The sequence below is a fragment of the Ammospiza nelsoni genome, chromosome 20 (genome assembly GCF_027579445.1).
Source record: "Ammospiza nelsoni isolate bAmmNel1 chromosome 20, bAmmNel1.pri, whole genome shotgun sequence".
In the NCBI taxonomy this organism is placed as follows: Eukaryota; Metazoa; Chordata; class Aves; order Passeriformes; family Passerellidae; genus Ammospiza; species Ammospiza nelsoni.
Genome location: NC_080652.1, coordinates 8,476,788 through 8,500,191, shown reverse-complemented (window position 1 = coordinate 8,500,191; position 23,404 = coordinate 8,476,788). Strand labels below are relative to the sequence as shown.

General features: G+C 53.8%; 1 protein-coding gene across 1 annotated transcript; it reads left to right on the top strand.

Moving 5' to 3' along the window:
* Positions 1-23,163, top strand: FAM163B (family with sequence similarity 163 member B). Its single transcript, XM_059486434.1, has 3 exons — positions 1-134; positions 20,431-20,546; positions 20,628-23,163. The coding sequence occupies exons 2-3, from the start codon at positions 20,454-20,456 to the stop codon at positions 21,201-21,203; spliced, it is 669 nt and encodes a 222-aa protein (XP_059342417.1). The 5' UTR covers positions 1-134; positions 20,431-20,453; the 3' UTR covers positions 21,204-23,163.
* The last annotated feature ends 241 nt before the right edge of the window (positions 23,164-23,404 follow it).

Sequence of the window (23,404 nt, the reverse complement as noted above, 5' to 3'; positions counted from 1 at the left end):
GTTATTTCATTTTTAAGATTTTTTTTTTTTTTTTAGAAACGTTTATTTTGGTATTGATGCTCTCCGAGCCGGAGACTTCGGGAGACGCGGTCCTCACCTGAGCGAGCCGGCCCCATTCATTCCCCCGTGTGAAGGTAAGCGGAGCGGGAGAAGGCACCGGCGCGGGGGCTCCGCGGGACCCCCCCGGCTCTGCCGGGCTCTGCCGGGCCCCTTCTCCCCGCATCTCCCAGCGCTGGGGTCTCTCGCGGTGTTTTTTCCCTGTTTGCTTCGCTCCCGCCCCCGCCGCCCGCTCGGTGCATCCGAAACTGCCTGGGATGGATGGATGGCTGCTCCGGGGAACCGAATCTGCCTGGGATGGATGGATGGATGGATGGATGGCTGCTCCGGGGAACCGGCAGCGAGCCCCGCATCCCGGGCATGCCTGCGGGGAGGGCAGCGGACACAGGATAGCCCCGCAGCCCGGGAATGCCGGCAGGGAGGGCAGCAGGAACAGGATAGCCCCGCTGCTGGGAGAGGGCTGGGAAGGGATCTGGAAGGGGAGATGGTGAGGAGGGACACGGAGAACCGCACGGCATCCGCTGCCCCACAGCCTGGGAATGGGGCAGGTCCCGCCAGCTCAGATCTGCCTGGAAAACCCTGGGGTGCTTCAGGCTCGGCTTTCCCTCATCCTACAGCTCCAAAGCCTGAGGGATGTCATTAAAGCACCTTTCAGGGATGAGTGAGAAAGCTGCCCCCATGCCATGGCTCTCCTGGGTGTTCAGGTCGTGTCCTTCTCTGCCCCAGGGACACCTCGGTCCCCTTTGCGCGCTCAGGGTGGGACTGGAACCGGCCTCTCTTCATTGGCTGGACATCCCACCTGGAGCCATGTGATTCACTTTGTTTCCATCTCATGTGCTGGCCCCAAAGGACACCAGAATCCCCCTCTCCACCCCAAGGAGTTTGTAGGACACCCCAGAGCTGGGTTGGGTAGGAAATCATCCCATCAGCTCACGCTCAGTGATGGAGAGGGATTGGGGCAGAATGAGAGGAAGGTGATGGCACTGTCACCTGTGGGCTGTTTTTTGTCACTCTGCATCCAGCAGCCATCAAGGTCTGTGCTCTCAGAGCCACATGGATGCTGCTCAGCACATTAAAGGTAGCCTGAGGGCTCAGGGGGGTTGTGGGAGGGAGAGAGAGATCCCCCAAGGGAAGATGGCTTTTCATTTCCCCATATCGACCGCTTTCAGACAGGATTATTTATATTTGACATAACAGATCACCAAACTTGGGAGGTAGTGGGGGTGTGCTCATACTCATTAAGGTAGACAGTTCCCTGGCAGAATAAATTCAAGGTAAGAGAAGACAGCACTTTGAGGTTCAACAGATTGTCTTCCAGCCTGAAACGAGCAGCAGAATCAGCATAAAACCTAGAAGGGAAAACTCTGCACTTGAGTCTGTGGTGGTGTATGGCTGTAATTTTTGGGAACCTGGCAGGTTATCCCAATTTTTAGAGTGCAGATGGTGCTCCTGGGTGATTTCATTTGAGCAAAAGTACCCAGCAGGATGGGATTTTTAGTCATCACATCTTGTCTTTGCTGAGGAAGCATCTAAATTACAGCGCTGTGAGGGAAAGCAGTTGACATGAAATGTGCATGAAGTGAGTGCCTCAACTATCCCACACCTGTGCTGAGGCTCCTGCCCCACTGCAATGGCTGGTGAAAACCTGGAGGTTGTTTGCAGTCTCTGTGGTTGATTTTCTTCTTGCCTGAAATGAGCAGAAAGGTGCTTTAAGGGCTGTCAGTGGGTGAAAAGAGATTTTAAACACCTTAAAGATTGTGCAGCTGTAATTAGAAGTGTAACCTCCTTCCCTCTGCATGTCAGGATTTCTGTGCAGAGTGATGACAGGACCTCTTAAGGAATGGTGCTGGTGCTCAGGAGAGATAAAGAACTTCAACAAAATCCCCTGCAAAGCTGCTGATGTTGATTTATCACCCCGCAGTACACTGGTTCTCATTCAGAGAGGATGTGGGGATTTGAGGGGAAGGAAAGAAGGAAACAGCATTTGTTCCTTTCTGGTTTATTGTCAGTGGGTATTTCAGGTTACAAACACTGAAATACCTGAGCCTACCTGGGCACAAGGAGTGGCAGAACATCAGCACTGCTGTGGCTCCTGGTTGTGTCCTCGCTGTGCTCCAGCAGAGCCTGGCAGAGGGTCTGGCTGTCACATCTCCTCACCCTTTTCCACTGAATCTCTGGCAGTCCCTAAACCCTCGTGGAGGTGACACCAGAGTCAAGCCTGAACCCTTTTCTCTCTGAGCTCAGCAGTGGGAAAGGGACAGACTCACTGCCCATGGTTTATTGACCCAAACCTTTCTAAATATTTCCCACTCTGACCCTACAGCCATTCCTCAGCACTCCTTTAGCATCTTTAAAAGTTTTGCTGGGTGCCAGATTCAGAGAGATGAAGGTGCTCAGTTCCCTCAGGCATTTATGTGCAACCCAGAGAGCTTTGCTGCATGCTCACAGCCTGGCACAATCTGTGCCACTGACCTCTGGGATGGCAGGATGTGTCCTCAGTGGGGCAAGGAGGGGTTTTGCAGCTGGCCAAGCTCCAAGGGATTTGCCTGACTCAGACTTTTCCCTCTGGCAGCGCAGAGCTGGTGGAAGCAGCAGGGATGGCCGGTCCCTTGTCACTCGGGCTGCTCCCGTACCTGGCTGTGGTGTTGTCATGGATATGGAGAAGGACATGGCCAGGAAAGAGGTGCTGCATGCTGGCAGAGCTCCTGCACCACGGCTGGGGATGCAGCTTGTGACATTGAAGAGGTGCAGGGAAGGATGGAGCAGAGGTGGCAGCTGTTGGGGTTGAGCTTGCACTCATTCCCTGTCTGAATGCGTTTTCTCCCAGGTCATTGTGTGTCATCTCCTTCTCTCCTTGTGATCTCTTCTGGTAGGATTGGTTCCCCCTTGGCCTGAGCAAACAGCCTTTATCCCAGCAGTGCAGATGGGCAGAGGGTGACAAATAGGTGGGTGATGGACTCTGACCCTCCCCAACCTTTCAGCCACATTCACTCACAGCCAGCACCAACCCAGACAGGGCTGGGACCTCAGGAACCTGCCAGAGCAGCCCTGGGCAGAGGGCAGCTGGAAAGGTCGGGGAACAAAATTAAAGGTCAGAATGATATTTGGAAAGATCCCTGGACCTCTTTGTCCCTGGAAAGGTTAATTACAGCCCCGACCCATTAACAGCAGTTCAGGACAGCAGCAGGAGGAGCAGGCTCCATGGAGATGGGATTCTCAGAGGCATCACTGAGGGGGGCAGGACTGGATTTAGGCCAGAACCACCACAGTGATGATTTTACCTCATCCTCTTGTCCAAGAGTGCAGATTTCTCTCTGGAGAAATCTCAGCAGGGACAATGTTGGGTGCAGCACCTCCCTTGGCAGGACGAGGAGTGGAGACAGGACACGAGCCAGGGGCTGCCGAGTTCTGTCGCCCTCTCACTTCACACAGAGTTTCCTCCTGCTCATTGAACAGCTCAGAGCTGGCATTTAACTCATTTAACTCCGCTCCCAACAATGGCACAAGAGGAGCTGAGGCACCACCAGGACAGCTCAGCCCCCGCTCACCATCCAGTGCTTCACCCCATCTCCTCCAGCAGGACAAAAGCCACCTGCAGCCCCAGACGTGGTTGTCGTGAGTGTGCTGAGCTTCTCTGGACACCAACACTGATATTTTCCTGAGCTGGAAGCTGGAAAACACGTGCCATGGTCCACCTGCCCATGAGCTGGAGGAGGAGGGGATGCAGCTCCTCCACGGGACTGAGTGCAAGGTACACACAGCTCTGCTGCCCTGGGAAATAACTCTCTGCTCCACAGCTTTTATCAAGGAGATGGAAACTTGTCATATTCTTTTTGCAACCATATCTGACATTATCCAAGCAATTTGCCTTTGGTGTGTTTCCAGAAATAGTTAGGCCTACGGTAGGCAGGGGTGACATCTGGATGCATTACTGTTGAGTTCAGGAACATTCAGTAAACAAGACAGGATCTATTGTTTAAAGGTTATTTCAAAAAGCTCCCAGCGACTTATCTGCCTGTGCAGTGGGGAGAGCTCTAATGGCACTGTGGTAATTGCCTTTTCTGAGGGATGCTTTAGAGGGAACTTCCCAAAAAACCAAAAGTGAGGCTCAGCCTGTCCCAGCCAGGTGAGGGACCTGATCCAGGCTGAAAATGTGAGGGGGTTTCTCTTTGCTTCAAAGCTGGGAAATGAAGGAAGAGCAGGCTGGGGGGCACAGATGGGGGATGCAGGGGAGCTCACCAGCACTTCAACAGCAAAAAAAAGGTCTCAGATCAGCATAATAGGGCAGCAGGATTCACATCAGCAGGGAGGGCGAGAGAAAGAGCCCTCCCCGAGTCACTGAGGAGGAAATAAATGTCATTAGCCATGGATAAAGCAGCTGCTCTGAGCACCTGAGCCGAGGGTAGGAGGCTCTGCAGGGAGAGGGGGCTGGGGGGCACAGCAGGAGCCACCTGGAGCCCACCCCTCTATTCAGCCCTTCCCAGTGCGCTGAATTAATCCCTATTAAAAAAGGGAAAAGTGAATTCCTGGCAGGAGCCAGGGCCCAGCTGTCGTCCCTTCCCTGGCCCAGGTGACAGGGATGCTGCTCAGGGGAGGGAGGGATGAGCTGTGGCTCAGGAACCACTGCTGCCTGCTCTCCACAACCCCAGGGCAGGCAGAATTCTGCTCACTGATGATTTCCTGCCCCTCACAGAGGAAATCATGTCGTGGGCTCACATATATTTCTATTTCTCCCCAACATCTTCAGTGTTTTGTTATGAGGGGCAATGGGGTGAGTGAGTTCCATCAGTGGAGCCCTGGGGCTGGGCAGAGGGCTCTGCCTGCAGCAGGACCATGCTGAACCACTGGCTCCAGCCCTCCTGTGCCTCACCTGGTGCTGCTGTGAGGCTGTGTCAGTGCTGTGGGGTCTCAGTGCTGGGGGAGCCCTTGGGAGCTGCTCAGACCCCACACACCCATCCCATCCCATCCCATCCCATCCCATCCCATCCCATCCCATCCCATCCCATCCCATCCCATCCCATCCCTCCCTTTTCCCCCCTGTCCACCCCCTGCTGCTCCAGCCCTGCCCTCCTGCTCCACAGCCCCATCCTCTTCTTCCTCCCTTTCCAAGATAACAATCACAAAATCCTTAGGTGGTGAGGCAACCATGGAAAACTGGCTTTGGTGAAAAAACACAATTTTTTTCCCTTTGAATTGCTGCTGAAGTCCATCTTAGGCTCTGTCAAGGCTGAGCTGGCTGGCCTCTCCTGGGGAGGGGATAAAGGAGATGATCTTGCTCAGCAGGGGACAGAGCCCTGGGAACCACCAGCTTTAGGTCTGGCTCCGAGGCTTTGCTCTAGGTACGAGTTCATCTGGGCTGCACAAGCTCATAAGCTCATTACATTGGGGGAGTTGCAAGTGCTGAGCAGGCCACACAGCAGGGATTTCCTCCCCTTCCTTCCCATCTCAGCAAACCAGCAGGAAAAGTCCTGTGGGGTTGTATTTTTTGCATTTTTTCCAGTGCAGAGCTGGCCCCTGGACCACGATGGACTTCTGGTAGCAGCACTACCTTGTCCCCACAGAGCTGGCACCAGGCAAAGCCTGCTCCCCGCTTTACTCACAGAATATTTGCGATTAAAGGGGGAAATCCATCACTAGAAGCGCCAGAAAAGAGAGAAACCCCCAGATTGCTGGCTGGTGGGACTGCTTTGAAATCCCCTGGGGATCTCCTCATCCCTGTGATGGATTCCTCCTCTCCCAACCTCTCCCCAGCTGGGTTCACTTCATCTGATCAAAATGCCTGGAGGTTCAAAGATTCACCGGCTGGCGCTGATCCCAGCAGAGAGAGGTGGACTTTGATGTAAAAGATGCCACAGAGGCTCTGTTGGGGCTGGAATTTGCTGCGATGCTGCGGGAGCGTGCCGGGAGCGGGGGGGGATTTCACAGGGAAGCGTCAGACGAGTCCTCGGAGCGGCTGCAAAAATCGCAGTTCAGCTGAAGCATCGCTGCCAGGCACGGTTCCTGCGAGAAAAATCACTTACCTACAGAGAGCTCTGCTCGTTTCTCTTCCAAATATTCCACCTTCGCTTCTCTCTGGGGTGTTTGGGGTGTTTCTGCCGGGGAGATGCTGTGGTATTTCCCAGGCGGCCGGCAGGGACAGCGCGGTCCCGGCACAGAGCTCCTCTTTGGAACCCGTGTCTGCCTCTGGTGCAGGCAGAGGATGCTGCTCCGGCTCTGCCGTGCCATTTCCAGCTGCATCCCCTGCTCTCCCTGCCTGTTCCTGGGGTTTGCATCGGCATTCCCTGACTGCATTTTGGGGTTTGCATCTGCATTCCCTGCTCTCCCTGCCTGAATTTGGTGTTTGCATCTGGATTCTCTGCTCTCCCTGAATTTTTAGATCCATCCTGGATCTCCCTACCTGAGCTTTGGCAAGCCATTAACTCTCTCCTTTACCTGCATTTCGGGTTTGCATCTGCATTCCCTGCTCCCCCTGCCTGCATCTGGGGTTTGCATCTGGATTCCCTGCTCTCCCTGAATTTGGGTTTAGAGGCATCCTGGATCTTCCTGCCTGAGCTTTGGCAAGCCATTACTCTCTCCTTTACCTGCATTTGAGCTTTGCATCTGCATTCCCTGCTCTCCCTACTTGAATTTGAGGTTTCCATCTGGATTCCCTGCTCTTCCTGCCTGCATTTAGGTTTAGATCCATCCTGGATCTTCCTGCCTGAGCTTTGGCAAACCATTAACTCTCCCTTTACCTGCATTTGAGGTTTACATATGGATTCCCTGCTCTCCTTTACCTGTGTTTGGGGTTTCCATCTGCATTCCTTGCTCTCCCTGCCTGCATTTGGAGTTTGCATCTGAATTCCCTACTCGAATTTGGGTTTAGATCCACCCTGGATCTTCCTGCCTGAGCTTTGGCAAACCATTAACTCTCTCCTTTACCTGCTTTTGGGGTTTGCATCTGCATTCCCTGAGCTCCCTGCCTGCATCTGGCGTCTGCATCTGGGGTTTGCATCTGCATTCCCTGCTCTCCCAATCTGAATTTAGGGCTTGCATCTGGATTCTCTGCACTCCCTCCCTGAATCTGGGTTTAGATCCATCCTGGATCTTCCTGCCTGAGGTCTGGCAAACCATTCACTCTCTCCTTTATCTGCATTTGAGGTTTACATATGGATTCCCTGCTCTCCCTGCCTGCATCTGGGGTTTCCATCTGCATTCCCTGCTCTCCCTGCCTGAATTTGGGTTTAGATCCATCCTTTAGATCCGAGCTTTGGCAAACCATTAACTCTCTCCTTTACCTGCATTTGGGGTTTCCATCTGCTCTCCCTGCCTGCATTTGGGGTTTCCATCTGGAAACCCTGCTCTCCCTCTCTAATTTGGGCTTTGCATCCGGATTCCCTGCTCTCCCTGCCTGCATCTGGAGTTTGCATCTGGATTCCCTGCTCTCTCTGAATTTGGGTTTAGATCCAGCATGGATTTTCCTGCCTGAGCTTTGGCAAGCCATTAACTCTCTCCTTTACCTGCTGCCTGCCTTCCCTCCCTGCCAGACAGTTCCTGCATCACCCCTGCGGGCAGAGATGCTCCTCCTGCCACTCTCCACTTAACACAACATGGATTGACAGAGGAAAACTGAGTTTTCCTCTAAACAGGAGGCATTTTGTGGCAAAAGGAATTACAGCTCGGTTTGGAGGTGTCCCAGCTACGGGAGGGTGGCTGAGGAGATGCTGCTGGGGATCTGTGCCCATCTTCTCCCAGGTGCAAACAGGGATTTGTAGGGATACAGGCTCTCCTGTGGAGGGGAAGGAGGTGTCTTGGCCTGATTGGTGTTGCCTGCTGGAGAGCTAAGCCCTGGGAAGATTAGCAGTGGGATCTGGGGGAAAATAGCTCTGCTGAGAGAGTGGGAGTGGAGCTGGGAGGGGAAGGATAATGAGCGCTGATTTGCGTTTGTTGTTAGGAAAATTTAGTGGGTTTATTGTTATGTTACACAAAGGAGCAACTGGGGTAATAATTCCAACTTATGGCTGTCCCATGGGCTTCTTGTGTGGCTTTCTCCTTGTGCAAACAGTGACAGGCACCAGGCTGCCACTGCCTGTGCCAGCAGAGCAGAGCCAGCCCCACTTCCACATCCAAATGCATAAAAATGCTTGAAAGGTGTTTCTCAAAGCCCTCCAGGTGATGTCTCCCATCCAACCAAAAGCCATTTTCTGAGTGACTGTGCCAGACTTAGGGTCCACCCAGAGCTGGGAATGTGCTCCTGGCTGGGGGCTGGACTTGGTGACCTTTAAAGGTCCCAAACCCAAACCAGTCTGTGATTCCCAGGGCAGCTCAGATCTCCAGAACTGGCATCACTGAGGTTTCAGGTCTCTCCTCTTTGCAGGGCAGACCTGGTGGGCACCAAGGTGCCCAGAGCAGCTGTGGAAGGGCCCAAGGCCAGGCAGGACAGGGCTTGGAGCAACCTGAGATGGTGGAAGATGTCTCAGCCCATGGCAGGTGGTGGAATGGGATCAGCTTTAAGGTCCCTCCCAACCCAGACCAGTCTGAGATTCTGGGGTTCTGTGATCCCCTGCAACCAGCACTGGATGTGAAATCCCATAGGCAGGCCCAGCTCCCTGAGATAAAGACAAGCACAATGAATATTAGACAGTTCCAGATGATTTTTTTCTGATTTGCAACACTTCAGCTTTGCTGTTTGCTTGAGAGTTATTCCTGATTCTCACAGAAGCTCGTGGGAGCAGATTCAGCCCACAGAAAGTGGAGTTTTCTTAGTTGCACCTATTTTCCCTTGTGTTTCTGGCACCACATTTTTGTTTATGTTGTATTTTCGAAGAAAACAATGCAGGTTACAGAAAACACAAAACAGTGGCATGAGTTTCTGAGAAAACTAGCATGATCTTACCTGGTTTCTAGGTACCATTATAAATACAACATACTGTTGAATGTTCAGATTGGCAGGCAATGGGTTATGCTGTAAAACACTGTCTGACTTGATGGGTAGTAAATATAAAGTGTGAAGATTGCTGGGCTGTGGCAGAACTGTTGACTGCAGAGGATTAGAGCTGCTCAGCCCCAGGGATGTATAAAACTGGCACATGCTGCTGATGGCGTTTTGCTCAAAAAGAGAAGGATCCCAAAAATTAATACAGCTTTTCTGGGACCTGAAATGAAGAAGGTTTTGTTTGACTGGGCTGCTAACAGCACCTTGTAACTCACTTCCCAAGGAGTCCCAACAACTGTGCTCAGGCAAAGAGAGCAAGGGAGGAAAGCTGGAATCCAGCTGGGATTTGGGGGTGCTGTCTGAGCCTCCCCTGCTTTCCAGGACGGATGAAATCATTTCTGTGGGCTCATCCCTGGGGGATTCAGGGCTCTGAGCCCTCCCAGGGCTCTGTGGGTGCCTCAGGGTGGGATTCAGAGCCCTGCTCTGAGGCTTGGCTTGCTCAGAGAAGACCCCTGGCATTTTCTGCTCCTTTGAGGTGCTGCAGTGAGCCAAGCAGGGCAGGGAGGAGCTGCAGGATGTGCCAGCATCCCCAGGAGCAGGAGGCAGGGCTGTCAGCAGCTGAGAGCTCACCTGGGCACTCTGTGTGAGTGTTTGCCATCCCCATGGCCCAGCAGCCCTGTCTGAGCCATGAAACTCCATTCTTGGGGCATTTCCTGGGAGATGGGATAGCAGGAATGCTGGAGTGAGCCATTGGTGTCACAGCAGCTCCCACAGAGCTCTTGGAGCTCCTGGTGGTCTGGTGAGGAGCTTCCAAAATCCAGGTGGAAAAGAATCCTTTCAAAATTCAGGTGGAAAAAAATCCTTTCAAAATCCAGGTGGATGCAGCAATTCTGGAAAGAGTCACTCCTTTCAGAAGGACAAATTCTGATCAGAACCTTCTGGTCCCATCCATCCTTCTCCCTCAGCTGCCTCAGTTTCCCACATTTGGGTGCCTGTGGCAGCATTTCTCTGGCTGGGCACAGCAAGGGGGCAGATGAGGATCAGGAGCTTCTGCATCACCCTCAGGGCCTCTCCAGCACCAAGAGTCATTTCAAAGGCAGGGCTGGTGTCATCCCTGTGCTGACAAGAGGCAAGAAGATCCCTCACACGTGTTCTGCTTTTGGAAAGATGCTGTCCCTGGGAACTGTCAATATCTCCAACATTTGATCCTGGCAGTTCCCAGCCCACGTGGGCTTGAGCAGAGCAATTTTTGTGAAGGTTTTTCTCTGTTTCTTTATTCCTCTAATGAGGGTTTTCAGCTGAGCTGTGAGAGTTCCTTTATGTTTTCCACTCTTTCACTTATGGTTTTGTTGTTGTGGGGTTGTCATTTTGGTAGGTTTTTTTTCCATCTGAGTTAAATCTTTCCCTCTCTCATCTCCCAGGAAAAGCTGTAACAAAATTAAGGTGAGGAAAAAAGGGAAAATTTTCTGGAACTGGTTCATGGTAAGTTGCCAAGAATCTGAAAATTACCCTCTCAGACGGTCTGTATTAATTCCCTGATGCAGCAATGATAAATCCTTATTAAAGAGGATAACATAAGGAGATTTTACTGCCTGTAGAAAATCTCCAGGGTGCAAACATTGAGGAAGCCCATCTCCCTCTTGCCCATGATCCCTGGAAGTGTCCAAGGGGAGGCTGGACAGGGCTTGGAGCAACCTGGGATAGGGAAAGGTGTTCCCCCCATGGGAGGGGGTGGAATGAGATGAAATTTCAGGTCCCTCCAACCCAATCCAGTCTGGAATTCTGTGATTCTGTGATCACTTCATGACGCATGTGTGACAGTGCTGGCACCAGCCCTGAGGAGGTGATGTTATATTGATGAAAGGACATGGAGGGGAGGCCAGGCAAGCCCCCTGTCCCAGGTGCTGTGGGCAGAGTCTCTGCTCTGACAGAGACCCCAAACCTCTGCACTGCCCTGCTTGCAGCAGCTCCCTGGGGGCAGCAGGCAGACAGGGATTGAAATGCAGCAGGTTTTGCCCACTCCTCACAAGGTTCCTCTCACTCACCCTGTGATAATTGAGGGGCTCCTTCCCTCCCTCCCCAGGTGCACCCCATGCCCTGCCCCATGGGAACATGTGCCAAACTCCAATCCTTACCATTTATTTGTTATTTCCAAGATCCCTGAGCTCCCCCTCTCTTCTCCTCTCATTTATTCATGCACCACGCTGCCTTGCTGGGCTGGAGTGGGAAAAAACCACTCTGCTTGTGCCTCATTACAGGGCTTGAGCCAGAGCCTCCACCAGAGCCATGGAAAGCTGTAGCTATGGAAACTCCCAACCCTTTCTCCTGGTGTTTTTTTTTGTGTGTGTCTCTTTGGAGATCCCAGGCAGGGCTGGCTGCAGCAGCCAGGGAGTCCCCTGGTGTCACACCAGGAGCTGCGAGCACAGAGCCAGCTCGGTGTCCCCAGGGCAGAGGAGGGGGACTGAGCAGGAAAAAGGGGGTTCCATGGAAAGGCAGAGCCCAGCACAGCTCAGGGGTGCCTGTGGAGATGTCACCAGCTGCCACAGAGCCACCCACAGCTGGCAGGGGTGGGCAGGTACACAGGGGTGCTTTCTGAGCAGAGATGGGATGAGCACATCCCTGGGGGATGCAGGTGGGAATTCGGGATCTCTGAGCCACCTCCAGCACCCAGGAGGACTCACTCCCATAAGCCTGTGAATTTGTGAGTAGCCCTCCCACAACAGAGAGCCAAGTGCCCTCTGCTCATAAAATAGGACAGAGGGTGCCCCTGAAGCTCCCAGGTTGCTGCATTTTATTTTAAAATATCTCCCTGGTTGCCAGCCTGGATCTGTGACTCCTGAGCAGAGGCAAGCAGGATGGGCAGCTCACAAAGACTTTAATCTGCTGAGGATCTTCCCATCCCAGGGAGATGTGCTCCCAGCCCCTGGAAGCGCAGAGCTGCTGGATTTAGTGCTGACTGGCAGTGCCCATGGTGCCCTCCCCCTCACTGATCCATGGCTCAGCACAGCTGGGGATCCATGGCTCCTTCAGCTCCTGGCACATCTGTGGGGTCAGCAGGTCAGGAGAGGGGCTCACCCTCCCCAAACACTGCTGGGGGCTGCTGCAGCATGGATCTGCTCCCAGCTCACTGCTCCCCTGTGCCTGGCCAGGTGGAAGCCAGGTCATCTGCAAATGGGCTGGAATTTGATGGATTTCAGGCAATTTGGCTTCAAAGGCAGAGCTGTGATTTATCAGATAACTTCCCTGTCTGAAAAATTGGGTGTTGGAGTAGCAGCACTTTCCCTGCCAGGCATGGCACTGCCAGAGCCAGAGAGCCAGAGGTGCTGGGATGGCCAGAGGTGCTGGGATGAGCCAGAGGTGATGGAATAAACCAGAGGTGATGGAAAGAGCCAGAGCTGTGTCCCAGCTGTGCAGGGAGGCTGAAGCTGCAGCTGGGGCAGTGTAACCAAGCAGGGCTCTGTGTGACTTTGGGCCTGCCTGAAGCAGATGCTAAAAAGTGCAAACACGAGCTCTGAAGCATTCAGGGCTTCCATTAGCACAGCTGGATGTCTCAGCCTGTGATTTCCCATAGGGATGGTTCTCCATGCAGAGAATGTCGCATGTGCAGAGTCACAAATCCCAGGGGCTAAAGCAGCCACAGGGAGAGTTTCTGCTTCTGCTGCTCTGTGTGGCCATCAGAGGGTACCAGGACCTTGCTGTCCCTCCGTGCAGTGTCCCTGGCTTGTAAATCCTTGTTCCTAGGGTCATTTTGGATGGCAGTGCTGCTCCCATCCCATCCCATCCCATCCCATCCCATCCCATCCCATCCCATCCCATCCCATCCCATCCCATCCCAGGGCTGATGCCCCCAGAGCAGGAGGCAGCTCCAGCTCCCAGCCAGAGCTGTCAGCAGCTCAGAGCTCACCTGGGCACTCTGTGTGAGTGTTTGCCATCCCCATGGCCCAGCAGCCCTGTCTGAGCTATGAAACCTCATTCTCGAGGCATTTCCTGGGAGATGGGGCAGCAGGAATGCTGGAGTGAGCCACTGGTGTCAGAGAGCCTGTAGATGGGGTTTCCTCTGGGGATCTCTCCCCCAGTTTGAGATCCCAGGGGAATGCCCCATGGCCTCTGCCTTTATTTGAACAAAGTAAAATGACTCCTCCGTCTCCTTTTTGGACATAACTTTGTGGATTAATTTTCCCAACACTCTCGATGTCACCAACGCCCCTGTGGATGCTTTCAGGATGTGGCCATTCATTTTCACAGAGGGGCAGAGCAGGGTGGGCACTTCATCAGTGCAGAAATGTCCCCAGCACCTTCCCCAGTCCCTTTGGAGTGAGGACAGCAGCACCTTCAGGAGGGGACATTGCCAAGGGCAGCATCCAGCGATTCAGCGATTCCCCCAGCACCGCCTCTCCATGGAGCATCTGCAGTCATTGAGATTCCTGCCTGTCTTTGTGCTTAGTAAGCCTTCACGGCACTTTGATGAGCTGTGCAAATATTGTTTCTGTGAGGCTGATTTGCTTGTGCTCAGAGCCATTAGCGCCTCATTAGTGCCGAGCACATCCACACTGCCGGGATGGGCAACCCCTGCATCCAAGGAAACCTTCTGAAGAGTGCTGGAAACTCAGCCTGAGAGCTCATCTGTGCTGTAAAAATAGAGAGGATTCCTGTGTGAGAGCATCCCTGACTCTGCCGCGAACTTCTGCTTTTTGAACTTCAGGAAACCCCACAGTTGGAGTGGCTCTTGCTGTAGGATGGATCTCTGGATCAGCCTGAGCCTCCTCTGCTGGGTTTTGTTGTCAGTGACCTGCTGTCACACAGGTTGTGTGCCACCCTTTAAAGGTCCCTTTGACCCAAAATTCAGTTCTGTGACAGGGACACCTGCAGAGATGCATATACAGAGTGTCCTTGGTATTTGGAAAAAGCTTATACAGCAAGGAGTTGTTGGACTGACACGTGATGTTGAACAAAACACTTTTCATTATAAAATCCAGTGGGTTAATTATCTGAAATACTGTTTTTATAAGTGGTTATATTGAATTATAACAGGAGCAGGCAGAAGGAGCAGCTCAGTGTGACCCATTCCCCACCTCAGCCCTGCTCTGCGAGCACTGGGGGAGATTTTCTGGCTGCAAAGGGCTGAGCTGAGAATGGGCAGAGAGGAGGGGAACTGCCCTTTGTCCTTCCAGCCCTCTGGAGGAGTTTATTGTGTGTTCTGGTTGATGCAGACATGGGGGATACATCCCTAAATCACCCAGAGCTCACCTGTGTGATCCTGCTGTCCCTCCAGCCTTGGTTTCCACTGTCAGGGCAGTAAAACCCTTCCTGAGCAGGGTTTGTCCTGCCCTCAGCCATCCCCAGGTGTCCCCTGAGCCCTGCCCGAGCCTGGGGGTGGCTGGGATCCTGTTCTGCAGAGCTGAGCACTATTCCAGCAAGGTCCTGGCTGATAAATAATTGATCAGGGGAGAATTTCCCTTTTCACTGTGTGGTTTCTGCTCTGGACATCAATGGGAGCTGAAACATCCCAGCTGCAGGAGGGCTGGGGGACTCTCACAGGGGTCAGGGCTGTGGCTTACCCCTGTGACAGTGACAGTGACCTCTGTAGTTGGCTTTAAGTCTTTAAGGACACCAGAAGGGGCCAGGTGGATGTGGAATGTTCTGTTCTCTGTTGTGTTTGCTGTTAACAGCCCAGGACAGTGTTACAGGCATCTCCCAGCTGGTGGAGCCCTCTCTGATGTGCCACAGGCTCACAGAATTCCTCTAATTCCAGGGATCATCAATAGTGGGACCTTCCAGGGTGGGGAAAGCTCTCCTGAGTGCAGGAGCTGCTCTGCCAAGGGTGATGTCTGCGCAGAGATGGGATGAGCACAGCCCTGGAGGATGCAGGTGGGAATTTGGGACTGCTGGCATCTCTGAGCCATCCCCAGCACCCAGGAGGACCCATCTGTGGTGGATGAGCCTGGGAATTTGTGAGCAGCACTCTCCCAACAGGGCACAACACAGAGCCAAGTGCTCTCTGCTCATAAAATATTCACAAACCCCTTGGAGATGGGACTTCCCATGGGGAGAGCCCTGCTGGGCAAGCAGGGAATGGTGACACGTGTCTCCTTGTGTTGGGGAGTGCCCAGGTGGCCTTGTCAAAGGCAGGGGTCTGCAGCGACCCAGCCTGGCTGTGTGAATGCCTGCAGGAACATCAGCCCCAGGCCAGGAATGGTGCCCCCGGGCCAGGAATGCTGTCCCCAGACAGGAATGCTGTCCCCAGACCAGGAATGCTGTCCCCAGACAGGAATGGTGTCCCCAGGCCAGGAATGGTGTCCGCAGGCCAGGAATGGTGTCCCAGACCAGGAATGGTGTCCCCAGGCCAGGAATGGTGTCCCACGCCAGGAATGGTGTCCCAGACCAGGAATGCTGTCCCCAGACCAGGAATGCTGTCCCTAGACCAGGAATGCTGTCCCACGCCAGGAATGGTGTCCCAGGCCAGGAATGCTGTCCCCAGACCAGGAATGCTGTCCCTAGACCAGGAATGCTGTCCCACGCCAGGAATGGTGTCCCAGACCAGGAATGGTGTCCCCAGGCCAGGAATGGTGTCCCAGGCCAGGAATGCTGTCCCCAGGCCAGGAATGGTGTCCCAGACCAGGAATGGTGTCCCAGGCCAGGAATGCTGTCCCCAGGAGGGGACAGGGAGCACACAGGACTGGTGCAGGCCCTCTGGTTGACGTGTTTTTCATCTGGAAAGCCACGTTCTGTTCCTGCCTGTGTTTCTGGCAGCTGCCCTGCCCTCTGGCTCTGCTGATGCAAAGGCTCCTGCTGGCACCTTGCCTGGCTGCTCCCAGAGCCCAGCTCTCATTCATTGACTGGGTAGGATTACAGGAACTGGGGAAGTGCATGAGGAAGGCTGGATTTGCCACCAAACTGGTGCTGGCTCGTGGTTTATTTGCTGCTTTCCCCCCTCCCAGGCTGGTGGCAGCTCCTTCACACCAATGCTCTCTGGTGTTTGCCTTTGTGGCACCTACAGAGCTCCAGGGTGAGCACAGAGGAGTGTAAAACAGGCTTATCCTGAATTTACAGCATCAAGGGCTCGGATCTAGTCTGCTCTGCCCTGGACAGTTTATTGCAGTGGGATTTCTTGTTCTGATTCAAGGTCCTGAATGCTGACTGCACCTGACATGGGGACAGAAAGCAGCAAGGCCCAGTGGCATCTGGGACAGCCAGCATTGCTCACATTTTCCCCTGGCATCATACTCAGCTCTTTTCCTTCCTCCTGAGGCAGGGCCTGACCAGCTGTGTCAGTGTCAGGGTTGGTGGCAGGTGGATGAGCTGGGAATTGGCTGCATTTCCCAAACAGGGCTCTCCCTGCAGCACACAGGCTCAGGCTCATCTGCCCTCACACAGCTGCTCAACACCCATTTTCCACACAGAAATTAAATCTCCCCAGCCCCATCACCACCCCATTGAGGTCCTTGCCCTGGATCTTTGCCAGTGAGTTGCCTGGATGAGGGTCAGCCTGGGGGCTGTGCTGGGCTCAGTCCCCCCTCAGAGGCCCTTCCCTGGTGCTGGAGGACACCCAGGCCCTCGGTGCACAAACAGCTTGTCCAAGCCCAGAGCAGAGCCAGGGATGTGCTCGTGCACAGCAGAGCCAGGACAGGCAGGGTGGTGTCACTCCAGGACATGGTGCTGGCCTGCCCTGCTCCCTGTGAGGCTGGGATGGCTGTTTGCCTTTTTTTTTTTTTCTCCTTTCCTTTCTCCATGGCTGTTTTCTCTCTCTCTTGGCTGTTTGGAAGCACAGGGCAGAGCTGAGCCCAGCTCCCCTGCACAATCTGTGAGCCAGGGGCAGGGTCTCACACCAGGGATTGAGCTGAGTGTCTCTGGAGCAGGAGGGGGGTTCTGTGTTTGTCCCTGTGTGTTCTGTGTGTTCATCAAGGTGGGGGCTCAGCTCTCTGGAGCAGGGGGTGTTTCTGCCTGCTGGGCACTGGGCAGGATCAATCCTGCCAGCACTCCTGTCTGTGCTGCCAGCTGGCATTTTGTGCCCAGTCTGGCTATTTTGTCTGAATTTCCAGCTCCTGGAGGCAGGTGAATGAGGGCAATTCCCAAATTTCAAAGCTGCGCTGCCTCTGGCTCCCAGTGCTGCTGGGAGATGCAGTGGCAGTGCACAGGGACAAGCTTTAGGATCCAGCTCTTTGCATGTAAAACACAATCTCCTTGTGCAGGCACAGCTTCAGTAGCACCAGCATTCCCTTTCTTTAACCACTTGTCATGGCAGCACTTCCAGCTGGTGTAAAACTCTTCGGAGTGACTTTGTCACCCTGCAGATGGGAGTTGGGGCGGGATGGGACAGCTGAAAGCCTCATTTATTTAATTGTCCACAAGATTATTCTTAATCACTACAAGTTGGCTTAGCTGGGTGCTCAGAGGAACCCGGGAGCAGTTTCCTTTTCCATCCCCAGGTCTCCTTCACCCCCAGGGCAGTCCACACGAGCCCCTGGACCTGGAGCTCAGCTTTCCAGAGCCAGGTATTTGCTGGAGCCTTGGTTTGGGCTGAGCTCAGCCCCCCCAGCTGCTTGGAAGCCTTCCTCCCACGCAGCCCTCCCCAGAGGCTGCACAGAGCCAGGCACAGCTGTGAGCAGCCTCTCCCCACACTGGGCACCCCTGGTGGTCCTGGGGCCGTGTTCAAGGTGCTGGGGAGGTGGAAAGAGGATGATTTCTCACCCAAATCCTCCCTCTCCTATTCAGTGTTGCTCGGGAGGAGCTTCCCCCAGCCCCTGGGTTGGGCAGCTCCTTGTGGCAGTGCCCAAGGGGAGGCAGGAATCACAGAATCACAGAATCAATCACAGAATCAGAATCACAGACTCACAGAATCACAGTCACAGAATCAGAATCACAGAATCACAGAATCAATCACAGAATCAGAATCACAGACTCACAGAATCACAGTCACAGAGTCACAGAATCACTCACAGAGTCACAGATCACAGAATCACAGAATAATGAGATTGGAAGAGACCTCTAAAGTCATCGAGTCCAACCCATGCCCTAACACCTCAACCAGACTATACACCAAGTGCCATGGCCAGTCTTTTTTTTAAACACATCAGCAGGTGAGGCAGATCCAGCCCTTAGTGAACAGCTCAGCCTCAAAATCCACATCCTCAGCTGTGGCAGGGATGTGCAAAAGCAAGCAGGTGGCACTGGCCTGTGTCTAAAACCAAACAGCTCCTGCAGGACCTGCACCTTCACAATCTGGGAACTGTGAATTTGTTTTTCCTGCAGCAAAGGGCTACTGGGCTGGGGACAAACAGCCTGTGTGGGGTTACACCCCCCTGCAGCCCCTTCTTGCTGTCTGCCAGGGATGGTTGATGATCTGGGGCTGAGTTTGGGTGGGTTCAGGCATCCTTGAGAGCTGGAGGGCTCCTAAAGCTGAGGGAAGGATCAGAGCTCTCCTGGGACTGTCTCCCTGCCTGGGCTCCTGCATACTTTCTCCAAGACCACAGCAGAGCTGCAAAGCACTTCCTTTTACCAGGATATTTATTGCTAAATATATGAATCTGGGAGCCTGTGGAGCGTGAAATTAGGAACAAATGTAAAAAGGAGGTCTAGACAGGAATTGTTCAGCTTATGGGCCTCCACATGCTCTGCTTTCCTCCCCCTTTGCACGCTGGAGGGTTTAAAGCTTCCAGGTATGCAGCTTTAATCAGAGAAGTATGTTTGGGGAGGGGAGAAGGCAGAAATGCAAATGGTCCAGCTCCAGAGGGAGCAGTGGCTGCGATGCCACGTCTGGCTGGGCTCGGCTGGACAGGAACCAGGGAAATCGGCTCCTGCAGCCCTGGCTTGTGCCCCGGGGCTTTAATTAATGGGTGGAAGAGCCAGAGAGCCCTCCCTGGCAGAGCTCTGCCTGCGTCCTCCCATCTCAGGCCAGCAGGGAGATGCTGATGCTCTGCGATGGGTGCAGCTCCCATCCTCCAGGTCCTGCAGGGTTGAGTGGCCACCCCAGAGCCAGGTTCCTGTCCCAGCCCTGCTCCCCCTGCCCTTGGCTCCGGGGGATTGCAAATGGGAGCAGCAAAGGGCCCAGGGATGGGCATTTCCAGCTGGCACCTGGCCCAGCCAGGCGCCTCCATCCCTCTTCAAACAGCAACCAGTTTCTAAATCACTTATGCATCGTTTGCAAACCCTTCCCGTGGCTGTGCTGCTCACCCTGAGCCTCCTCAGAGCATTTTTCCCGAGGAAGGAGGGCAGGATTTGGCCCTGCTCTTGCCCCATGGCCATGGGGTGTGAGAGGGGTGTGAATTCCCTTCCCTCCTCCCGAGCTGCTCAGCAGCACCATAAAAACGTGATGCTGCTTTATCCATTCAGCCCTCACCCAACTTTAGCAGGACATTAAGTGCCTGAAAATATGGCCCAGGTTTGTTTTCTTTGGAAGCAGCTTAAATCCCTGACAGATACAGTTGCTTTTCCTCGGGTGCTGAAGTAATTTGGGGCTGGGGTGGCTGGTTTTTGGTTTAACCTGATAGCACGAGCTGGGAGCCAGCTTTGTTAAAGCACTTGGAGAGTAGGTGGTCAGGGTAGGATTTCTCCCTTGATTTATGTCTCTCCTGCTGTTCCTAACCCAAACTAAAATGTTGCTGGAGCTTTATTTGTGCCAGTTTTAGTGCCACTGTCTTGTGGCTGCTGGCAGGTGTGAGCAGGCTGGTACCCTGTCTGCCCAGCATCCTTCCTGGGGCAAAATCTGTGTCTGATCCTGCAGGGCTTGTGCTGTGCATGGTACACAACATCTGGAGAGCCCAGGGACAGGGACCTTCTGCTGCTCCCTGTGCTGTCCCAGCTCCCAAGGAGCATTCCAGGGAGAAAAGAGTGCTGGTGGTACCCCAAAATGATGCTGAGCCACAGCATCTCTGTGATGTCCACTGACAGCTCACCTGGGGCTGTCAAACATCATCCAGGGGTGTCCCCAGAGCCCCCCAAGACTGGGGCTTGGCCGTGGTGAAGTGGAGGATCCTGGTGCCTCAGACAGGTCCTGCTCTCAGGGAGGGCAGCACCCTGCTCCCTGCAGTCATTAAAGGCTCACTTAGCAGCTGAGGTTATTCCAAATTCAAATACCACGTTGTTTTCATGGGGAAAATGGATTAGAGGCTCAGAGAAAATGAGTGCAGATCAGAAATCCTTATGGCAAGGCTCCTTCTCCCATCACTGGAGCTTTCTACCACCAGGTAGGAGCTGGGAGAGTGCCCTTGGTGCCTGGTGTTATTTCCCTTGGCTTTCCTTCCTGATGTGACCCCTGAGCTGCTTCTCACTCAGTATGAAATATTTTTAACCCTTACAAGGTGGAATTTCTGGGGATTCCTTGGTGACTTCCCATGGGTGCCCACTGGATCCTGATTGTGCCCTTCAGAGCCCTCCTGCTTTTTAATCCACTTCAAAGTGGGGTAAGCAGAGAGTTTGGGGTTCTGCAGCCCAGCCCCTTATCTGTATACCCAATTTTGCAGGCTGTTAATGGAGAAGAGGGCGGATGACAGCCGGGACCGTGGTCATCACAGGTGGAATTTTAGCGACTGTCATTTTACTCTGTATCATCGCCGTCCTCTGCTACTGTAGGCTCCAGGTAAGGCTTGGGGGTACCTCAGCGGGGAGGGCTGATGGTGTGGCAGCTTTGGAGGTGCCAGCTGAGCCCCTCCCGTTTCAGTACTACTGCTGCAAGAAGGATGAATCCGAGGAGGACGAGGAGGAGCCCGACTTCGCCGTGCACTCGCACATCCCTCCGCTGCACTGCAACCGCAACGTAGTGCTGACCAACGGCCCCTCGCTCTACTCCTCATCCCCCTTCGCCAAAAAACCAGCCCAGAGCCGGCCCAGCTGCCCCAGCTGCACTCCCTACGAGCCCCCAACCTCCTTCCTCCAAGAACCCCCCACCTCCTTCCTCCAGGAGACCCCTACATCCTTCCTCCAAGAGCCCCCAACCTCCTTCCTCCAAGAAACCCCAACCTCCTTCCTCCAAGAGCCCACCACATCTTTCCTGCAGGAGCCCACCACATCTTTCCTACAGGAGCCCCCCAGCTCCTTCCTGCAGGAGCCCCCCACCTTCTTCCTGCAGGAGCCCCCCGAGGATCTGCACAACGGGGGGGACAGGGTGAGCTACAAGACGGTGAGCCAGGAGGATCTGGCGCTGCCCGTGTCCAACCTGCAGGCGCTCAACCCCAACCGGCTCTCGGCCATGCGGGAGGCGTTCTCCCGCAGCCGCAGCATCAGCACCGATGTCTGAGGTGCCGCCCGCCCACCCAGCCCCGAGGGCTTTGGACAGCAGCGGGGAGGACTGGTTGGAGTCCGTGGAGGAGTTTTGAATAGGGGAAAAACAAAAGAAAACAAAAAAAAATATGAAGTGAAAAAACAAGTGAATGTATTTCGGGCTGGCGGTATAAAGAGGGAGCAGAGCAAACTCAAGTGAGGAGTGCAAGGGTGCAGCTGGAATGAGAGGTTTCCCAGGTCTGCAGAGTTTGCTTTTTTCTTTTATAAAGAGGATTTTGATATTGAGCATCCTTTTCTATGGAGGAGCTGCCCCTCCTCACTGTTTGGCCAGGGGTGATGAGCGGATGATGGGGCTCATGGGTGGCTGAAAACGGCTGAAAACGTGCTGCAGGTCAGCAGCAGCTGCTGGCAGGACCTGGGAGCCCCAGGACACACTCAGCCACCCCAAAATATCACTGCCCACCCTTCTGCCAGCCTGTGCTGTGCTGCTCCCTGCTGCAGACATGGGGATGGCTGTGGGTGTGAGCCCTGCACCATCCCCAGCCCATCCCACTGCCCCAGCCAGGCACTAATCTCGGGTGCCAGGCACTAATCCCAGGTGCCAGGCACTAATCCCGGGTGCCAGGCACAATCCCAGGTGCCAGGCACTAATCCCGGGTGCCAGGCACAATCCCAGGTGCCAGGCACAATCCCCTCAGGGTTAGGATGGTGGCTGGGCCTGTCCCTGGAGCCCCCCAGAGTAGCCTCAAGGACCCCCTGAAGGAGCTGGGCTGGGGATGTAAAACCTCTGCATTACTCAGTGATGGAAATGACACACAGCACACCTTGGGATGGAGGAATATCCCTGTGGATAATCAACATCCCTGCTCCAAGTGATGCCACACTCAACTTCTGGCTGAGGGCTCCATGGCACAGGGGTCACTGTGTGCCCACCCCTTGCATGCACATTTTTACACATTTATTTGTTTGGGAGAGGTTTTTTAAACAAAAAATTTCTAAAAGACACTTTCCTCCCATCCAAGACAGTGTCAAAACACTTTTAAATTTAATCAAAATCTCTAATTTGCATTTTCCATTGAGCCATTTGCCGTGGCTGGGCATCCTGGCTGTGGCACCAGCTCTGTCCCATCTGGATGCAGCAGGGACAGCCTGGGGGAGCAGCAGGCTCAGAGCTGGTCCCTCTGCACCAAATGTGCTGCAAGGGAGCCCTTGGGCTTACTCAGAGATTTAGGAGAGGAATTGCAGCTCTGAGGGGCCTCCTGCTCTGGTTTCTCGTGGCTGTCTCCATTCCTCCCCTCCATGTGACAGAACTCCCTGTTTCTCCTGGACTGGGCATTATTCAGGTTAAAAGCATCACCTGGGGATGGCTGGCGAGGATGGACTGGCTGCACAGAGACTCAGATGGCCTCAGGGCTGAGCTCCAGGGAAATTTTCCTTTTTAAAGATGTTCTGGGAAGAAGCAGCCATGGCTGCAGCCCCCGGGGCTCACGGACACTTTGCAGCCTGGCTGGGTATTTTACTTCAAACCACTGAGGGCTTTTAATTCCGCAGGAAACCTTTTGAAGTACAAGTCAGTCTTTGCAAATGAGTATCTTTGACTTTCTGGGGGGGTTCTGTTTGGGGTGGGGAGGGCTGGGGTTGGTTTCCTACGTGTTTAATACTCCGGGCTCGGTCCCTGTGGCCCAGCACATCCCAGAGGGATGCAGCCACTCAGGCCATGCCCCCATGTACAGTTCTCACTGGGGTTTGTTCCCATGCCTTGAGCCCTTCTCTTCCTGTTTTTTGTGATTTCTCCTACCAGCCTTCCTTTCCTCCTTTTTTTCCTCATTTCTTTCCCTTGTAGCTTGGAAATTCAGCAAATGGTTGGCTTTCACTAACCCTCACCTGGTGATCTGTTGTACAGGACTTTGGGAATCTCAGATTTTGGGGAGGGGAAAAGTCAAAAAAGAAAAAAAAAAAAAAAAGAAATAAATTACTTTGACATGGGTTTTGAGGTTTGTTGTTTGTTTTCTTTTTTTTTGACCCTGCATCTGCAAATCTGGGGTGGTGTTTGCAAAGGGCTCAGGAACTCCCTGATGCTGAGGGAGGGTTGCAGCAGCACTTGGGGTGCACACAGAAGTTTGGGGGATGCTAAAGAGCTTTGGCTCAGTGTCTGGGGGGGGTCACACAGTAAAAACACAGAGCAGTAACCCCTTGGGAGCTCAGAAAAGCCCTTTA